Below are 17,721 nucleotides of genomic sequence, written 5' to 3' on the forward strand. Positions count from 1 at the left end.
TGCATTTGAAGGAATGTGTAAACCTGGGTATAACCTAAATATTCAATAACAGGGGAATGCTGCATAAATTACCCATATGTCCAAAGATGAGCCTGGCGCCAATGAAAATGAGGATTTCAAGACACATTTAAGGACACAGGAAAATGCTCACCATATAATAGTAAAGAGGATACACAAATACATGCAACATTACGCCAATTAGTACTTGTATTAGAGATGACTTCTTTTCTATGCTTTTCTATATTTCAGATGAGTTTGAAGTATTTTTCAGATGAATCTGAAGTATTTTTAAGTTACAAAAACAATGGAGGAGACAAGAAAAAAACTGTCCTTAATTTCCCATTTTAAGTGTAAAATGGTCTTTTGAAATGTATATAGTAATGAAAACACATTTCAGCTAATCCTACTCCTTGCTGTTAATTCATACATGAAAGTGTACTAAGAAATATTTGCTGCTCAAGTATTTATAAATTTCAATATATTTTAAAGAAGAAATTCCTCATTCCCCCTTTTCTACAGTAAGCAGTCCCTTAATGTTTTCTATATGGTGACAATATCCTCTGTTCAAATATGAGTATTACAAAACCACTTATTAACTCAGGAACCTCTAAGCCAAGTCTTTAAAACAAACCTAACCTTACTAAAATGTGTTTGTTTTACGATTTAAGAGTTACACAGGAACAGAGCAGTGTAATTCACCAATACAATCTGTGTATCATGCTATTTTTAAAACCCAAGACATGGATGTCTTTACATGTGGACTACCTGTTACAGGTTACACTTGTAAAATTTATGTAAGAGATATGCCTAAAAGTGATACCTTCAGTGAATCCAGTATACCTCGATCCTTAAACGTCTGGTACAGCTTTTTCCGCAGTTCATCTTGACTCAACACATCAGATTTGGGGAGCATGGTGGACTAGAAGAGAAAACAGTTACGGGTTACCTGGCAGGCACAAGGGACGTGAATCTCTGAAGACGGTTGGTGGCCTCCAAGGAAGCCAAAGGCGGTTTAACGGAAACAAACAAAGGCTCCACTTCCGCCCGCCCCGAGGAGGGGGCAGATGTATCTACCTGAGGTATCAGGTGTGAGCTTCCTCTCGAGCCCTCCCCACTGTGCCCGGGGTCGGAGCCCAGAGGCCGGGGTGCAAGCCAAAGCCTAAGGGAATCCCTGGCCGGAGAGCCCTGCCGCTGTCCCAGAAAAACGGGAGGAACAAGCTGAACTCCAAACTAAGAACTCAGGCAGAGACACACACTTCCTTTCTCCGCGGTTCTGATAAGTGGGCGTGGTTGTGGCCCACGCGAGACTCTCACAGGCGGCTGGAGGGCTGAGACCGGAGACAGAAGGCCAGAGAAAGCGCAGCACCAGCCGGAGTTCGAACCGCTCAGACCTAATTCCACCCCTCCCCGAGATCCTCCGAGCCCAACCGCGCTAGCCTGGAGAATTACAGCGAAAGCCCGGACCTGCGCCGCCGCGCTGCGGCTAGAAGCTCCGCCCACTATCGCGAGAGCGCAACGGCAGAGTCTCGCGAGGGCTGCTTGAGGAGTCCCTACGGAAGCTGCGGGAAGCGGGTCTCGGCCGCGGGAACTGACTGGGCGTTTCCGTTCCCGGCGTCTCGCCGCAGGTAGGGAATGGAGCGAGTGGGCAGCTGGCGCTCCGGGACTCTGGGGGATGTCCCCGGCCCCACGGGATCCGAGTGTTGGCCCTGTCTCTCCCCTCTGCCCCGGGGCCGGCTGAGCTCTTCACAACCCACCGGGCCAGTCCACACCGCGATTCAACCTGCAAACGTCCACCTGCTCGGGGGCTTTGCTTCTTGTACCTTTCACTGGGTCATCCAGTTCACCTCGGGTTTCTTAACCGCGGCATTATTGCCGTTTGGAGCCGGAAAATGCTCCGTTGTGGGGCTGTCCTGTGTACTGCAGGAGGTTGAGCAAGCATCCCTGGTTTCTACCCAATAGATGCCAGTAGCACCTGCTTTCTCCCGCCCCCGGTTCTGAGAACCGTGAATGTCTCCGGACATTTCCACGTGTCCTCTGGGAAGCAAAATTACCCGTGGTTGAAAACCAGTGAGCTAAACTTTGAGTACCCATCGTTGTACGTGCTGTGACGATAGGTGAGCCGGGCCCCCCAGATACTTAAATCTAATTAGAAAGAAAAGGAACCAGTCTCTCGAGAAGCAATAATGAAAACATTACAGCCAGAGAATTGACTAAGAACTAAGATGCACTGTAGACTGGGTAAAGATTTTAGAAAAAGTGGTTGGAGATGGACATGAGTGGGCACATCTCTGAAAAGTGTGACTTCATCAGGGCCTTGCTGGGTTGAATTTGGAGGATGGGCAAAAAGCATGGGAGGAAGGGGGAACATTCTGAAAGGAATAATAATAAAAAAAAAAAAACAGGACCCTTTCAAGAGCAGTGAGGCATCTGGCCTGGCTCCAGAGTCCCATGCTGTGGAGTATAAGGTATCTAAGCCCCATGAGGACAAAATTGGGCCAGTGATGGTTTTGTGAACAGCACTGATGAGTACAATGAATTTTCACCCCTGGCGGTGAAAGGCTTAGAGAATTTAAGAGGCATCAGGAGTGACAGGGCTTCCGTAAGAGGTAGAGAGCGTGTAGGTTGGTGTTGGAAAATACCTGGAGAAGGAGGAATTTGGGTGGGCTTTGAAAGATGGGGGAGGTTTACACATGGAATCAGGGAGAGTATTCCAGGCATGAAGAGAGAAATAAATCTGGAGTGGACCCAATCAGTTGGGGAGAAGAAAAGTATACCAGTCCACTGTAGCCAGGGTAGAGCAATGAGGTGGAGAAAAGCTGTACAGAGCAACATGGGACTACATTTTTGATACTGCTACTTGATCCCTGTAGATGAGAAACATTAAGGCTTTTGAGCAGAATAGTGAGAGGATGAAAAATGTTCTAAGATGATGTTAATATGTTGCAAGTACTGTTAAATAAAAACACATCTGTGCCTTAAGACCCTCTTACCCCCAACCTTTGGTGGCCAAATTGAATAGATTTAGATGAAATGTCCAAAAGCCAGCATAACCTCACTTATGGTGAGGTAGAGGAATTGCTTTTAATATTAATAGGAAAAATATCCTATTAGAGAACTGTCAACAGGATTCATCCTGCTTATTGCAGTGGACATGTCTTGTGCCACACTAGGTTAGTCTTCCAGCCCCAGGTCTGGGGAACAACTGAAGCCACTGCTTTTGGGAGCACAGGGAAGTTTTCCAGAAGTTCCTCTATAGAGGCTGAAAGAGGTTTGCTGGAAAAATGGGTGGTTTTGGAACTGGCATCCATGAGTTGTCTCGGAGGGGCCTTCTAAGTTCACTGGGTTCATCCTCCCACTCTGGCACTACTAGTGGTCTTCCAGCCTCCCCTTATCACACTTCTAGTGATCGGGGGGTGTCACTTCACAAGGCAGCCTGATAGTTCTTTAATTGTTACAAAGTTCTCAATTATATTGACCCAAATGTCTTTCCATGTAACCTCAAAGGAGCAGCCCTAGGCTTGGCCTCTGGAACGGTTTGGATTAAGTCTGTCTAGTTCAGAGCTAGCAAATACTTGGCGTTCCCATAGGCACTGCCCTCTCCCAAACCCGTAGCAGATGCGGGTAACTGATCACAGTAGTCTTTCCCCCTGACCACCCTTAGTCTCAGAAGCTTTCTCAGCACCAGTTCCTGGCCTTCACTGCTAGTTGATTAGAATAGGCTCATGGGAAAAAACCCATTTGCCATCCCTAGTCAAATCCCTTCCCATTAGACAGCATCGTATTTAAAGACTGCACCATAGCCCACTGCCCCCGCAAAAAAACGTCTCCCCCCGCCTCCGGTTTAAACATCCTCAGTTCCTTCGGTAGCTTTTGTCTTGTTTCCAGAGCATTCCCTAGCCTAGATGCCTCCCTCCTCCCAGCACACACAGTTCAGAGTTAATGATTTTACAATGTGATTCCCAGAACTGAGCATGTCCCCCAGAGGTGGTATTATTAGTGACGAGGACATCATCTTCTCTTAATGCAGGCCTAGAATTGCATTCGCTTTTTCGGCCACTGTATCAGATTGCCGCCTCCGATTTAGCTGGCAATGAATGAAAACCGGTTCTCATAGATGAGCTGCTCTTACACTAGGTTTCCCGCATCCTATTGCTGTGCGGTTGATTTAAGCCCAAGTACAGGACTTTATTTCAAACCCTTTCACATTCTATCCTGTTCATGTCACCTATTTCTCCTAGCCGTGGAGATCTGTTGAATCCTAACTTTAGCCTTCTAATAAATTAGGTGCCCTTATAGCATGTTATCTTTGGGTGTGGTAAATTGGCTTCATCGCAGTTACTGATGCAAACCTTGGGCTGGACTAGGTTAAGGTCAACCTCAAAGGCTCCCTAGAGACCCCATGCTGTCGACTGACATGGAGCACTTTAACATTCCAGTCAGCCCTGCACCGTCCCTCCTTCAGCAGAGGACGAGCACTTCCTGGGCCCCGGCACTGCTGTGGCTCTGGGGGCACCACAGGCTGCCATCCAGGCTACAGGTCTCCCCTGGGTTCTTAGGTAGAGAACCCCAGGACTTCAGAAAGTGACTCACCGTCTCCGTATTTCCCTTCCTCAACAGCGAGTGTAGGTCTGACATAACTTGTTCTCCTAGAACAAGTGAGTGAGTCGGAACCCACTCTTTTTGTCTAGGGATTCACATTAAATGACTTAGCTTGTCATAAAAGCCCCCAGCATGGGGTCTGACCGAAGACAGGCATTTAATACCTATTTCTGTTGGTGTTTTAATCTCTTCCGAAGTACTCAGACTGGGAGGCAAGCCTCTTTGTTTCTCAGAGTTGGAATGACAGTTACTGGCTCTTTTCTGTTCCTGTGATTTCTCAAACGTCACTGACCAGTAGTTACACCGTCAGTTGTCAACCCAACTGTTTCTTTAACATACCTGTCTTGGGGTTCACAGCCTAACCTAACTGCTTCCACACGTGCCATGTGAAAATCATTCTTTGAGAAAACCCAAGTTCAGCACACCTGTGTCCCGTGTTATTTATGTACCAGGTGCCTCAACTAATTGACCTTTCTCCCTTGCTTTTCCCTGTGGTAGCCTGAAAGCCTCCCACACATTTCAGCTTGTTTTGGGCTTTTGCCCTTCTGATACTAGCGTCACAGGTTTCTGGTCCCATTTTTACGTTCATTACTAGTTTGTGCCCTCCTTCCTTCATACATCCTGTACACGGTCTTTTCAGGGAAATCCAGAGCTCCTTGTTCATTTCTTTAGTTACCTCTCTCAAGAGCAGCTCAAGACACTCTAGCCACCACAGACGGCTGTTTTCACCACAGATGGGAGTGCTGGCTCCCCTCCCTTCAGCCAACAAGTCCTGCCCTTATAAGGGAGGATTTCTTCATTGGTACTTTAACAACTATGGCAACTTCTCACAAACGTGCTGTTCATCACCCAGACACAGCATTCATCAGTCAGGCCCCTGAGGCCCCGAGGGCCTCGGCACTGGAACTTTCAGAAGGTTCTCGTCCTTGTTGAGGAGAGTTAATCCCCACAACGCCTCTCTTTCCTGCATCCCCTCTCCTATATTCCAGCACCGTCCCCCGCGCCCCACACCCACACTGCCCAAACGACGGCCCCCTCCTCACAGGTCCTTTCGGCAAGGGGGGTGGAAGGGCTGTGTTAGCCGTAGGGGATACTTGCTGGAAAAACCCAGCCCCAGCCGCTGTTCTCTTCCATACTCTTATCCCCCTACTGCTCCCAGGGGCTTCACCTCGACGCACCATGGCCCGCCCTCCCCCCGCTTGCCACAGGGCTCTGAAACCCGCATCCCATGGAAAATAAGCTCATTTTGTCCCCAGTCTCTATAGAATGCACCTTCTACCTTTACTGCTGACACTTCCTGGAGTATTTCCTTTTTTCTTATACCTGCAGGTTTTTTCAGCTTCGACATGTGTTAGTTTCCTACTGTGCCCATAACACACTACCACAAATTTACTGGCTTAAAACGACACAAATTTATCATCTTACAGTTCTGTAGCATACACGTCCAACACGGGTCTCACTGGGCTGAAATCCCCTCTGGAGGCTCTCGGGAAGAATTTGTTTCTTGGGCTTCCCTGGTGGCGCAGTGGTTGAGGGTCCGCCTGCTGATGCAGGGGACATGGGCTTGTGCCCCGGTCCGGGAGGATCCCACATGCCACGGAGCGGCTGGGCCCGTGAGCCATGGCCGCTGAGCCTGCGCGTCCGGAGCCTGTGCTCTGCAACAGGAGAGACCACAACAGTGAGAGGCCCGCGTACCGCCAAAAAAAAAAAAAGAATCTGTTTCTTTGTCCTTTCCAACTTCTAGAGGCCGCCCGCATTCCTTGGCGCATGACGCCTTCCTCCATCTTCTAAAGCCAGCAATGTTGTATCTCCGTGGCGATCCTTCCGCAGCCACGATTCCCTCTGACTTTCTTGTGGGGCTGCCCTCTTCCACTTTTAAAAACGCTTGTAATTACATTGGCCCCACCTGAGCAGCCCAGGATTCTCGCCCTATCTGAGGATCAGCTGATGAGCAGCCTTAGTTCCATCTGCAGCCTTAATGCCCGTTGCCATGTATTGAATACATTAACATTCACAGGTTCCCGAGATTAGGATGTGGACATCTTGGTGGGGCTCGGGGGAGCTGTTCTGGCTACCACCACACGTTCAAAACTGACCTGTTCATTTTCATCCCTCTTCCTTCCCTTTCTTATTTCCGTTCTCAGTGAATAGGTTCATCATCTTGATATTCTGCTTGATCACCTCAGCCAGACATTTTGGAAACATGCTCGATTCTTCCCGCAGCTCCCCAGTTTAATCCATTGCCAAGTTCTGTGTGACCGCCTCCATAACCTCGAGCCCTTGGAGACACCTGAAGGGCCCCTATTTTAGGTGATGGAAAAATTGAGCAGGTGTAGATCATCTCCATCCTCGCAGAAAGTTCCCTTATCAGACAGCACGGAATTCTAGAGCCTGTCTCACCTCTGCTCACCACCTAGGCAGAGAAGCCCCAAGTATTAAATGGCTGTGGACATTCCCTTCCTGAGACAAAACGGCTGTGTTCTCCCGTGGCTTCCTTTTCTTCCACTACACCTTTCAGCTTTTCCTTGTCAGAATGGAATCGAGAGCTGCATACCGTCTTCAGCTGTGTGTGAAATCACACGATTGGCAGCTCTCGTTCTGCGTAGCTGAGCAGTTTGTGATCGACCGTTTATGCGGTATTTCCTGCGTTGCCTTTCTGTTTATCCTCACGCTGTTCTTAGGATGTGCTTGTCTCCCAGACCCGGGTCTCCGTATAGGGTTGAGTGGGTTTGGGGGAAGGCGGGGAGGAGGGTAATCTTCCTTATACACATATTGTCTCTTGCTGCTTCTAAATGTGTGCAGGGGGAGAAGCATCTTCCTTACAGTATTTTTTTTCCCCTGCTGCTGCTTAAATGTTTGTGCTGAAGAAAGTAAGCCCTTCCCTTTGCAAACTCCAGCCATGAAACCTATTCCGGCAAGAATGAATGATGTCATTGTTTACTTGGTTAAAATTTCAGGCTCCTATCCCTCTTCCCCTCACCTGTGCTTGAGAATTACTGCCAATTCTCCTAGTTTTGCAGAGCTTTTGTATCATTCCTGCCCGTCTTTGTTGTCCAGTTTTACTGTTTGGGTCTTTTTCTCATCTTTCCCCTTTTTTCTGTAAAGAGCCAGATGGTCTCTGTGGCGACCACCCCACGCTGCCATTGTAGGGCAGGAGCAGCCTTAGACGGTAGCGAGAGGATGGACCAGGCCAGATAGGGCCCACAGGCCGTAGTGTGCCAACCGCTGCCCCAAATAACCTTTTAAATCTGACTCACTTCATCATGCCACAGGTCTCCTATCTTCCCTTTCTTCCTGTCACGGCCTTCCAATTCCACAGTGAAAGGGGCCAGCCGTGCCGTGATTTCCTCTACAAAATGCTGTACTCATCAGGAAGTACATTTCCGAGGTCTTCATGTGTCGTCGCGTGGAAGTCCCAGTGAGGCTCCATGGGCCCTGGGTTCGGACACACCTTACTGTACGCTCCCAGTGAAGCAGATCCCCGCCCCATGACGGGGCCTTCCTAGGCCCCACGTCTCCACGTGCCTGCGCTCATGTCGCTAGAGCTAGACCTGAACCTAGCATGGTCTGATTCCAAAGACCTCGTATGAAAAATGCATACATAAATGCATCCGCCCGTCTGTCCGTCCATCCATCCAGATTTCGATTGTGCTAAACGCCCCAGAATCACTGATTTCTCCCCCACCCCCCACTTTCTCTGTTTTATTCCTGTAGCAAACCTATTAACCCTCGTTCCAAGACCTCTTAATGACTCAGAATGTCTTCCTTTTGGATTATGACTTCTTCCATCTCTTCTAGAGTACAAAACTGTTTCTTCCTCTCTCATAAATGGTGTTTGAAGAGGCATATAACAGGCTCTTTTATGTGCAGAGTTACATTCATAACATACCCTTCAGGTAGGAATACAAGTACCACACAGTCTGTAGCTGACTGCTCTAGGAGCTCTCCTTTCTGTAAAGGACACGTGCTAGAGTGGTTCTTAGCTTCTTTGGAAGCATCCTTCCTGAAAATTTCTAAGGCAAGTCAGTCATTTCCTCATCAGCACCCAGGTGTTAGTGCCAATGCTGACTGATCTAGTCCAAGTTTAAGCCAGCTTACCCTAAATGTTCCACGCTTTCGGATCATGAGAATGTTGTTCTTATGATTTCATATTAGAGGTCTTCCAGTTTCCCTATGAAAATGTAGTAGTGGATTCTCCAGGACATACCACAGATAAAGAATTTGTATCATCCAAAAGCCATGTATCTACAGTGGCATACTGGAAAGCGTGCCGAGCTTAGGGGCCACCTCCTCTGCAATTCAGGTGTAAGTTAAAAAAAATAAATGGAGTTCGTCACTTCCTGGTTTTTGATTTTCAGTATTGAGTACTAAAAATATGTGTTATTTTCATTTAATTAGGAGCTATATATTGAAGACAATGTCTGGAAGCTTCTACTTTGTCATTGTTGGTCACCATGATAATCCAGTTTTTGAAATGGAGTTTTTGCCAGCTGGAAAAGCAGAATCCAAAGTGCGTATGGAACCTTTAAAAATTCCATAACAGTTGTTCTGTTGTTGTAACGATAATGGTGTGATGTGATTTTAGAACTGCAAGACATCTGGACAGGTGAGGTAACTACGAACCCAGCACAACTAAATGAGGCTTGCTCTGCAGTCCCACAGGTTTATAGAAGCCAGCCAGGAGCATCCTCTGAATTGTTTGTTCGTGCTCTAATTCAGCACACACTTAACACGCACTAGCAGATGCCCTGGGTCTCCTCTCCCTGGTCATCAGTTCCCTGTGTCACCCCCTGTGAAGGCGGCTCCTGAGCACACAGAAACATAGCTCACCTGCAGTGGCTCTGCAGGAGCAGGTGGTGCTGCCCTGAAATGCCAGGGAAGTCCCTTCTGTCCCCGTGAATCACCTTTTTCAGCAGGACATACATGCTAGATCCACTTACCCCGGGACGGTTAAAAGAGACCCAGACTTACACGTCCTCCTGCTGCCCCTGAGACGGCAGCCTTTTTCGGCGACCCCCACGTGGCACCCACTGGCCGCGTGGTGCCCTTGTGCTCTCCTCTCCCGTGACGCCACCCAACCTTCTTGCTGTCAAGAGTGGTTCCTGATAAACAAGCTTCAAGAACATGTTGCCACTGAGTAAACAGAGCCATAGAGTCTTGGGATGAGCATAGCTGGTGCCTTCCATCTCCCTGTACAAGTGCATATTCCAAATAAACTGCCGACAGGTTGTGCTACGTTTCTCCCAACCTCCAAAAATAGGCTTGAAAGTCCCTTAAGACAGGAACTGATGTTTGAAATTAGTTGTGACGTGTAATGTCCAGTGTAAGACGCTTTTCAACTATTCAGATCTTGCCACTAAGATATGATAGAAATCCAAGGTATTATCCTAGCAGGTGTTGCTACATTATTTTCCCACATTCACATGAGCACATTGCTCGTTAAAACTTGGATGTGAGGCATCCCTGCAGCAGTAGTTGCTTTGTGTGGTATATGGCTACTGAAAGTTTCTCTCACTCCAGTGGCCTCGCGGCAGGCAAAACAGTGCGTGTAAAAATAGCGTCGCATGACTTGATCTTTCTCCTGCTACCGCTCACCTTCATAAACCATTTCTACAATTTTCTTCTAATGTCTCAAGATTGATCATCAGTGTAAAGGAAAACACTACTGTGAGCCAGACAAAACACATCCATTTCCCTGAGGATTAAGTTAGCTTCGTCACGGTGCCGTGAGTGGAGTATAAACACGCTTTACCTACGCGAGGGATTCCAGGGCAACTTGGCTGCCCAGTCATGGGAACAGCCTCCTCAGCAAGGAAGTTATGTTCGTTTCCTAGGGCCAGTGTCACAGAGTACCAGAAACGGCGTGCCTTAGAACAGAAATGTCTTGTCTCACAGTTGGGGAGGCCTGAAGTCTGAGATCAAGCTGTCAGCAGGGCCGTGCCCATCCAGAGGCGCTAAGGAAGGTCTGTTCCAGGCCCTTCTCCCAGCTTCTGGCGGTTCTCGGCTTGTGGCAGCAGAACTGCAGTCCTCACATGCCAATCTCCCTGGGTGCGCGACTGTCTCCAGATTTCCCCCTTTTCTAAATACATCAGTCATTGGATTAGGGACCCATTCAACCGTAGCATGACCTCATGGTAACTAATTACATCTGCATTGACCCTCTTTCCAAATACGGCCACGTTCTAAGGTACTGAGGGTTAGGACTGCAACATAGGGGTTGGGGGAGGGGGCACAAATTCAACCTGTAACAGAGGTGTTCTTTGAAAAATGCATTTTGAAAGTAAGAATTCCACAGGAGACTGCATTCCAGGTTATGAGTTCCTTCTGCACATTCTGCTGGGACAGTCCCACCTTCTTCAGTTAGGCCTTTACAGTCCATGAAAAGGACACCCCCGGCTTTGACAGGACCACCTGGCGCTGTCGGCACAGGGGACTGTACGCAGCTGGGGCTGAGCCTGGCCGCCTGCCACTCCCAGGTCCCCTGCCATGTGAGCTCCCTGTACCTCAAGACGGCCTGTGCCAGGCTGTCTCCACTGCTCACCGGGTGTCACCGCACACGAAGCCCCGCCTCCTACCCCCAGCCCCACCCAAGGCCTGTACTCACCACCTGTTTAGCCCCAGCCTACCTTGTTTTTTCCTGTCTTCCTCCTCTAAAAAGATGTGAGCTTCTTGAAAGCAGGATCTGAGCTGAGGGGAGGGGAGAAATGGGGAGGGGGAGAAAAACAAACAAAAAAGCAGGATCTATTTTTTTTTTTAATGTATCCTTTTTTCACATGCTTAAATGGTTACAGAACTTGGTAACTTCCTTCTTGCAAAATTTTAAAAATATAGTTTCTTGGACACATTTCATTTACTAAGTAATTGGCTGTTTCTATTTATTGAGTTTTCGATACCAGATTAGAAAACAGAAAATAATGTGAAAGCACTGAAGACCTCTGTAAGTCTCATGACAATAATCGAAGTAAAAGCAGAAAGCTTCCCCCCCGCACCCCAGAAAGCTGTGTCTAGAGTTTGCAGAGTGAAGTGTGGCTGTCTTGAGGCTGTAAGGAAATGTTAATCTGATGCTGCTCGCTGCCACCTAGGACGATCACCGCCATCTGAACCAGTTCATAGCTCACGCGGCTCTCGACCTCGTAGATGAGAACATGTGGCTGTCAAACAACATGTACTTGAAGACGGTGGACAAGTTCAATGAGTGGTTTGTTTCAGCATTCGTCACTGCGGGTCATATCCTTACCTGTTTAATAAAGGGCTCTAACAAAGGGTTGGGGTAACAGACTAGACCAACGTGGGACCTAGATGCCAGGTTCTGAGTCTGTGGACTGCAAAATATTAGGTAAACATTGCCACTTACGGGGCTTTTATTTTTTTAGGGGGAAAAAACACTCACCTTTTGTTTAACAGAACATTTTTAAACCAAGTCTCATATATAAAGTTAAGGTTTATCTGAACCATATCAATGGTGATTTTATTTTGTAGTTATTTTCTAACTTAAAAAGATTATGTTCTCTTCAAGATAAAACTAACCTTTGAACCCAGTTTACAGATTCCCCTTTTCCATCGCAAAATACACTGCATGTGACTCATTTGAAGGATACTGTATCAACTGATTGCTTTTCAGTTTTCGTTTCTAAAGATTATACCTTAATTATTTCACATATGAGATTTATTATGCTGCATGACATTAGGCAAGAAGACGGGATAAAGAACTTCTTTACTGATGTCTATGATTTATACATAAAGGTATGGTATGTTCTGTACCTTGTAAAATCTGGTTATAAAAGAGATTCCAACTTTGGCAGGACACTGGCCTGTTGAGGCAGCCCCCTTAGACCGCACAGCTCTCCTCTCAGCAGAGCTCTCCTCCAGCAGGACCGTTCCGGCAGCTCCCTCACCAGGCAGGTCTCTACCACCAGCTTAACACGTATGCAGGACAACAACTCGTAGTTATTTTTAAGTCGGTTTCATTCTCCCCCTTTTGGTGCATATAGTTGATTTTATGAGGGAACCCTAAAGCGAGAGACAGAAGCAGTCTGTATAAGGGAAGTTGCTTCATAATTTTAATGTAAAATGTTTTCCATCTACTTAACAAGTAAGTTACAGTGCAATGAATGTAGATCATAAACAGGAAGTGATTCATGTATTATCAAAGTCACTCAAGGAGAAAGGGGCCACACGCGTTTCTTGATACTCGTTTGGAAAAAATGAAATAGTAATAAGATATGAGTGGTTAAACTGCAGTGCTGACAGTATATTCTTAATAATTTAAACATTCTCTATTTGGACAAGATTTTTTGCATATCAGCACAGTTACCAATCAATATTCCTAGTCAGAAGTAGCAAATGAGAATATTTAGCCCTCTTATAAAGATGGACAACATGAAGTGATTAAGGTGTAAAAGTTGGTAACTCCTTTCCTCATTTGTGGTTCCATCCAGTACTAATTTTCCCTCACACATATTATGATATACTCATTACGTTATCTGAGAAACTGGTCACTCACCTTGTGTTAAAGGAGAGTATTAAAAACCTGATTGTTAAAAACTACCGCACAAGAGTAACTTTTAAAAGCAGTGTGGTATAACTTTTCCTCCACTCTGAGCGTATCAGATTTTTAGTGTGTTTTATACAGCCAAAGGGCCTGCCGGATGAATCCACATCTTGATAATGAACGTTGAATGTAGTTGTATTTCACACACACGGTGGATCCCGGGAGTTGGTTTTGCTCACGCAGGCAGCACTTACCATACGTGCCACCAAGGGTTTTGCCACAGGTACTTCCCTTAAACACCAAGACAGAAACTTCCTTAAGGGGCCATTAATATTTAACAGTGGAACATCTTCATTAAAACTTAAAAATGTGGTCTTCAGACTTTTGCTTTGAATGTCTTTAATGACTTAATTTAAAACTTTAAAAGATTTTCCTTTTAGAGACTTATGATGTCAGCCTTTTTACTTTGACAAGCTCACCTTAATACTTTCTTCTCTTCTAGTTTGCAATGAATCCATTTTATGAACCCAATTCTCCTATTCGATCAAGCGCATTTGACAGAAAAGTTCAGTTTCTTGGGAAGAAACACCTTTTAAGCTGAATGCAAAAAATTCAGAAGTAAACAGTGTCACTACAATGGGGTGTACTCAGGAATGTGTACATTGTAAGTCACTTGATTAAACAGCATGGAAAAGTTTTAGTTGTCTCAGTTTATCTAAACCTAATGAAATTGCTTTTATATTTAAAAATAGTATATTCCGTTTCTTATGATTATCAACAGATTGATATTTGCTTGTGAACAGTGTTATTTATGAAGAGCTCTTTATCAGTAAGCTTGAAATATTTTTATTTTAGAAATCGAGAATAAACTTTTACTTTCCTCATTCAGATAGCTTGATCTAGTTGTAACAATCCAGAACCAAATGTCATGGTCAAGATTTGGTAGTCAGATTTAAAACCAAAAGCTTCTGCAGTAGGGAATGAAACTGGTAGCACATACACGGGTTCATCTATACATCTAGAGATGTTATGAAAAGGTAGAGGTAGTATACATAGAAGTAGTATATGTACACTAAGAAGCCAAGAAGCTAGAGCAGACAGCTTTGCAGTGCGAAATGCCACAGGCCTGCCCCTGTCGGAGACTGGGAACGGTGATCCTGCTGTAATCCTAGAATCCTGGATCCATGTTTGTAAAGTGGGAGGCTAGGACCAAAGTGACGGGTTATGTTCTTATGTTGCCTTTCCCTTAGACAGTAAACTAAAGATTAAGTGAACCCGCTGATAGCTGTACTAGTAAAAAGTTGTAAGGCAGCTTTAGAATTGTAAACAAAGAAAAGCTTGCATCGCATTAACACTTGCGCTCTTGGCCATCTTGGCCACTTAGGCTGTATACCGGAGGGGGCAGGAGTGGCCTCTTTTTTCTACTGTAACAGCCTGGATCTTACAGTAAACCAGTAAATGTCCAATGAAAAGCAAGTAACATAACCACGTATTTTCTGTGCTAATTGTGAGCACTTGAAGAATTTTGTTCCATTCTGAATAACCTGAGCAAGTAATTCTAAGTTTGGTCCTGTATCTTTGTGTGAAGTTGCTAGCATAATTTTTTACCATATTTATTTGATTTCCTGAATAAAGATGTTTGTCCAAGATTGTGGAAGTTTAATATCGATTTTTTTAATTCTTTTTTTTTTTTTGGCCACCCTGCGCGGCTCGTGGGATCTTAGTTCCCCGACCAGGGATCAAAGACGGGCCCGGGCAGCGAAAGCGCCGAGCCCTAACCACTGGACCGCCAGGGGAGTCCCAATATTGAATTTTTAAAGTGCTGCTCACCCCACCACTACTACTACCATTTTAGTCCTGTTTCCCCTAATGAAAGTCTGCATATTAACATATATCGCAACTCATTTTACAGGATTCAAATCGCCTCAAACTTAGGTGCCAGAGCTTTGGGAGCAGAAAAAAGATACTCAGCTAGAAATCCAGGAGTAATGTCCGCCATGCTCATTGGAGAGACCCACACGTGTACTTATTGTATACAGTTTGCCTGCCCTCAGTGAGCGTGTAGCGCAGAGGGAGGCAAAGCTCCAGTGAGGAGCAGCGGCGTGGTGCTTCAGCAGGAGGCTGTAGGGTGGAGATGGTTTGGATCCCAGCTCAGCCGCACAACAGCGGTGCCCTGCAAACAGCCTTGTCGCCAGGCTTGTGACGGTGAGATGGGAACGAATAACACAGGCCCCGTGGGAGTAGATGACTGTAGTTAGGTGTCAGACTTCACGTATGACTGCCTCCGACGGAGCATGAAGGCAGATTCAGTGATGAGCGTAGGAGTGGGTAGGACCTCAAAGGTGGGCCGTGCTGGGAAAGCCTGTGGGCACACGGATAGGACAGCTGAAAGGATGGAACCAGGGCCAGTACAAGGGGACAACCAGGCGCTGACCATTAAGAAAGCAAAAGAAACCAAAAAAAAAAAAAAAAACACGGCAAAAGAGCCGGCAAAACTCAGATCTGGTCAGATCTGGTAGTAGGTGACCGTCACTTAAAGCTCTGGAACACAAGACCAATTGGGGGACATCAGTAGCACCCAGGGCATCGGGCTCCACTGAGCACACGCAAGTCAACATTAAACATGTAATCTACTTAGCACTCCCGAAGTGATCCAAATAGAATGCACAAATCGGGTTCGGTCCTCTTTCATTGCCCAGGATGCTTCGGTGGTGCCCACATTCTCCACGTATGTAGAGACCTTTGGTCTCTCCTCCACCCTGCTACACCCGTGTCCTTTCACTTTATGGTCACGACAGCGCTTCCTGGTTGACAGTCCACGGTGGTAGCTTCTCAGAATCCACTGACTACACAGATCCTCTTTGCTACCTAACGCTTCCTTTGCCCCACAAGCCGCTGGCACTGTGGATGGAACTGGCGTCACAGGCTCATGCTACTGAAGTGAAAGCTTACACAAGGTTTTATAGAAATGTAAAACGCCAGGTTTTAACATGAGGACCACCTAGGATGTTTTAACTTCAACTAGGGAGTTTTCCCCAAGGGGGAAAAAGGTGACAAAAGCAGTAATTCATTGAAGTACGTGCACTTTTCCATCTTCCACGCTGCACATTGTAATTGCTACATCGATTGGCAAGTGTACATCTGTCCATCCTCCCAAGTTCAGTAGTTTGCCTTTTTCTTAACCCTGAACTCTGTCTCCAAGGCTTTACATGCGCAGACAGCACCAAAGCACCTGTCATCACAGCGGCAGCCGCCAGCTCCTAACACTGGGGCCCGGCCCTGAACGGGACAGCGCGCTCCGCAGTCCTTCCCTCCCGCCTGCTCCCTCGGGCTCCGCAGCTGCAGCTGCTCCGCCCCTCTTGCCGCCACCGCAGTCGCCTGCTTTGCTCCCCAGCTCTCACTTTTCCCCTAGTTCTCATCTTTGTGTAAGTAACACCAGCCAGGCAAAGCCCGTGTTACTTTCTTAGAAGATTCAGATTTTCAGCTACCTTCTGCTGCTGTCTGAAGAGCTCCTCCGTCAGGTCAGCAAGTTGTCCTTGCTGTGAAGGCGGAAGCTAGTCAGTCAGGTCCTGTTCCTCCTCCTCTCCTCCCATTTCAGTACTGGGTTTGGTCAGCCTCTGTTCACTGGGTCCCTTTAAGTCACGCTGTGAAGCTGCATTACTCTCCCTTCCGTCAGCCTGTCTACACACGCGAGGATTCGGTCCTTTGATCCTTTTGTGCTGCCCAGCTCTAGACCTCTGGAATGCCAACTAATCTAATCCCTGAATATTTAGCTGAAAAAGAGGTTACTGAAAAGATGCTTAGAAGTTTAGAAAAACCACTAAGGTATTAGTTAAATCTATACAAGTATCAAAATTATACATTTTGTAAATACCTACACACACACACACACACACACAGAGATGTGTAATGGGCTGAATTGTGTCCCCCCCCACCCAAAATTCATAATTAACAGGCCTAGCCCCCAGTCCCTCAGAACGTAACTATATTTGGAGACAGGCCCTTTAAGGAGTTAATGTGAGTTCAATTGAGCCCATTAGGGTGGTCCCTTAATCCAATCTCACTGGTGTTCTTATAAGAGGAGGAAATCTGGACACAGAGAGATGGGGGTGGGGGGTGGGGGGGTGGGGGAGGGTGGTGGGGGTGGTGGAGGTGGGGAAGTGTTGTGTGCAGAGGAAAGATCCCCTGCAAGCCAGGGAGAGAAGACTCAGGAAAAACTAAACCCATCAACACCTTGATCTTGGACCTCTAGCCTCCAGAACTGTGAGAAAAGAAATCCCTATTGTTTAAACCACCGGGTCTGCACGTTATGCAAACAGTAGCGAACTAACACAATATGCTTCCCTTAGGACCCGTACTAAAAATCTAGACGGATACCCAAGAAACTGACACATGGCTGCCTCCATGTGCAGGAACTCGGTGGCAAGGGTAGATATTTGTCCCTTGTGCCTTATAATATTCAACCGTGTGACTCTATCATCTATTCAAATGATAAACAACAAAAAAATGTACTCCTAGTATCCACTGGTGAGCAAGGTGTGGGAAACTTTAATATACTACTGCTAGCTATCAGCAGAGAACGGTTTGAATAAACTGTTAGACATCCATGCAGCAAATAAATGAGGTAGGTC

The 17,721-nt window shown here is 46.5% G+C and overlaps 2 protein-coding genes across 5 annotated transcripts in view; one reads left to right on the top strand and one right to left on the bottom strand.

Annotated features, from left to right (window-relative positions):
- The window catches only part of OFD1 (OFD1 centriole and centriolar satellite protein), a 64,656-nt gene extending 63,157 nt beyond the window's left edge, over nucleotides 1-1,499 (bottom strand). For 2 of the 4 annotated variants that reach the window (XM_060086952.1, XM_060086955.1), the window contains exons 1-2: nucleotides 1,075-1,456; nucleotides 821-919 (exon numbers count right to left, since the gene is read on the bottom strand). In XM_060086952.1, the coding sequence (XP_059942935.1) occupies nucleotides 821-913 (93 nt within the window). In that variant the 5' untranslated portion in view covers nucleotides 914-919; nucleotides 1,075-1,456. The other 2 variants (XM_060086953.1, XM_060086954.1) reach the window with 2 other exon arrangements.
- An 18-nt stretch (nucleotides 1,500-1,517) lies between these two features.
- On the top strand, nucleotides 1,518-13,787 carry TRAPPC2 (trafficking protein particle complex subunit 2). The gene is made up of 5 exons (XM_060086956.1): nucleotides 1,518-1,625; nucleotides 8,998-9,109; nucleotides 11,682-11,825; nucleotides 12,256-12,342; nucleotides 13,593-13,787. The coding sequence occupies exons 2-5, from the start codon at nucleotides 9,017-9,019 to the stop codon at nucleotides 13,689-13,691; spliced, it is 423 nt and encodes a 140-aa protein (XP_059942939.1). The 5' UTR covers nucleotides 1,518-1,625; nucleotides 8,998-9,016; the 3' UTR covers nucleotides 13,692-13,787.
- Nucleotides 13,788-17,721: the final 3,934 nt, after the last annotated feature.

The sequence above is a fragment of the Mesoplodon densirostris genome, chromosome X (genome assembly GCF_025265405.1).
Source record: "Mesoplodon densirostris isolate mMesDen1 chromosome X, mMesDen1 primary haplotype, whole genome shotgun sequence".
NCBI lineage: Eukaryota > Metazoa > Chordata > Mammalia > Artiodactyla > Ziphiidae > Mesoplodon > Mesoplodon densirostris.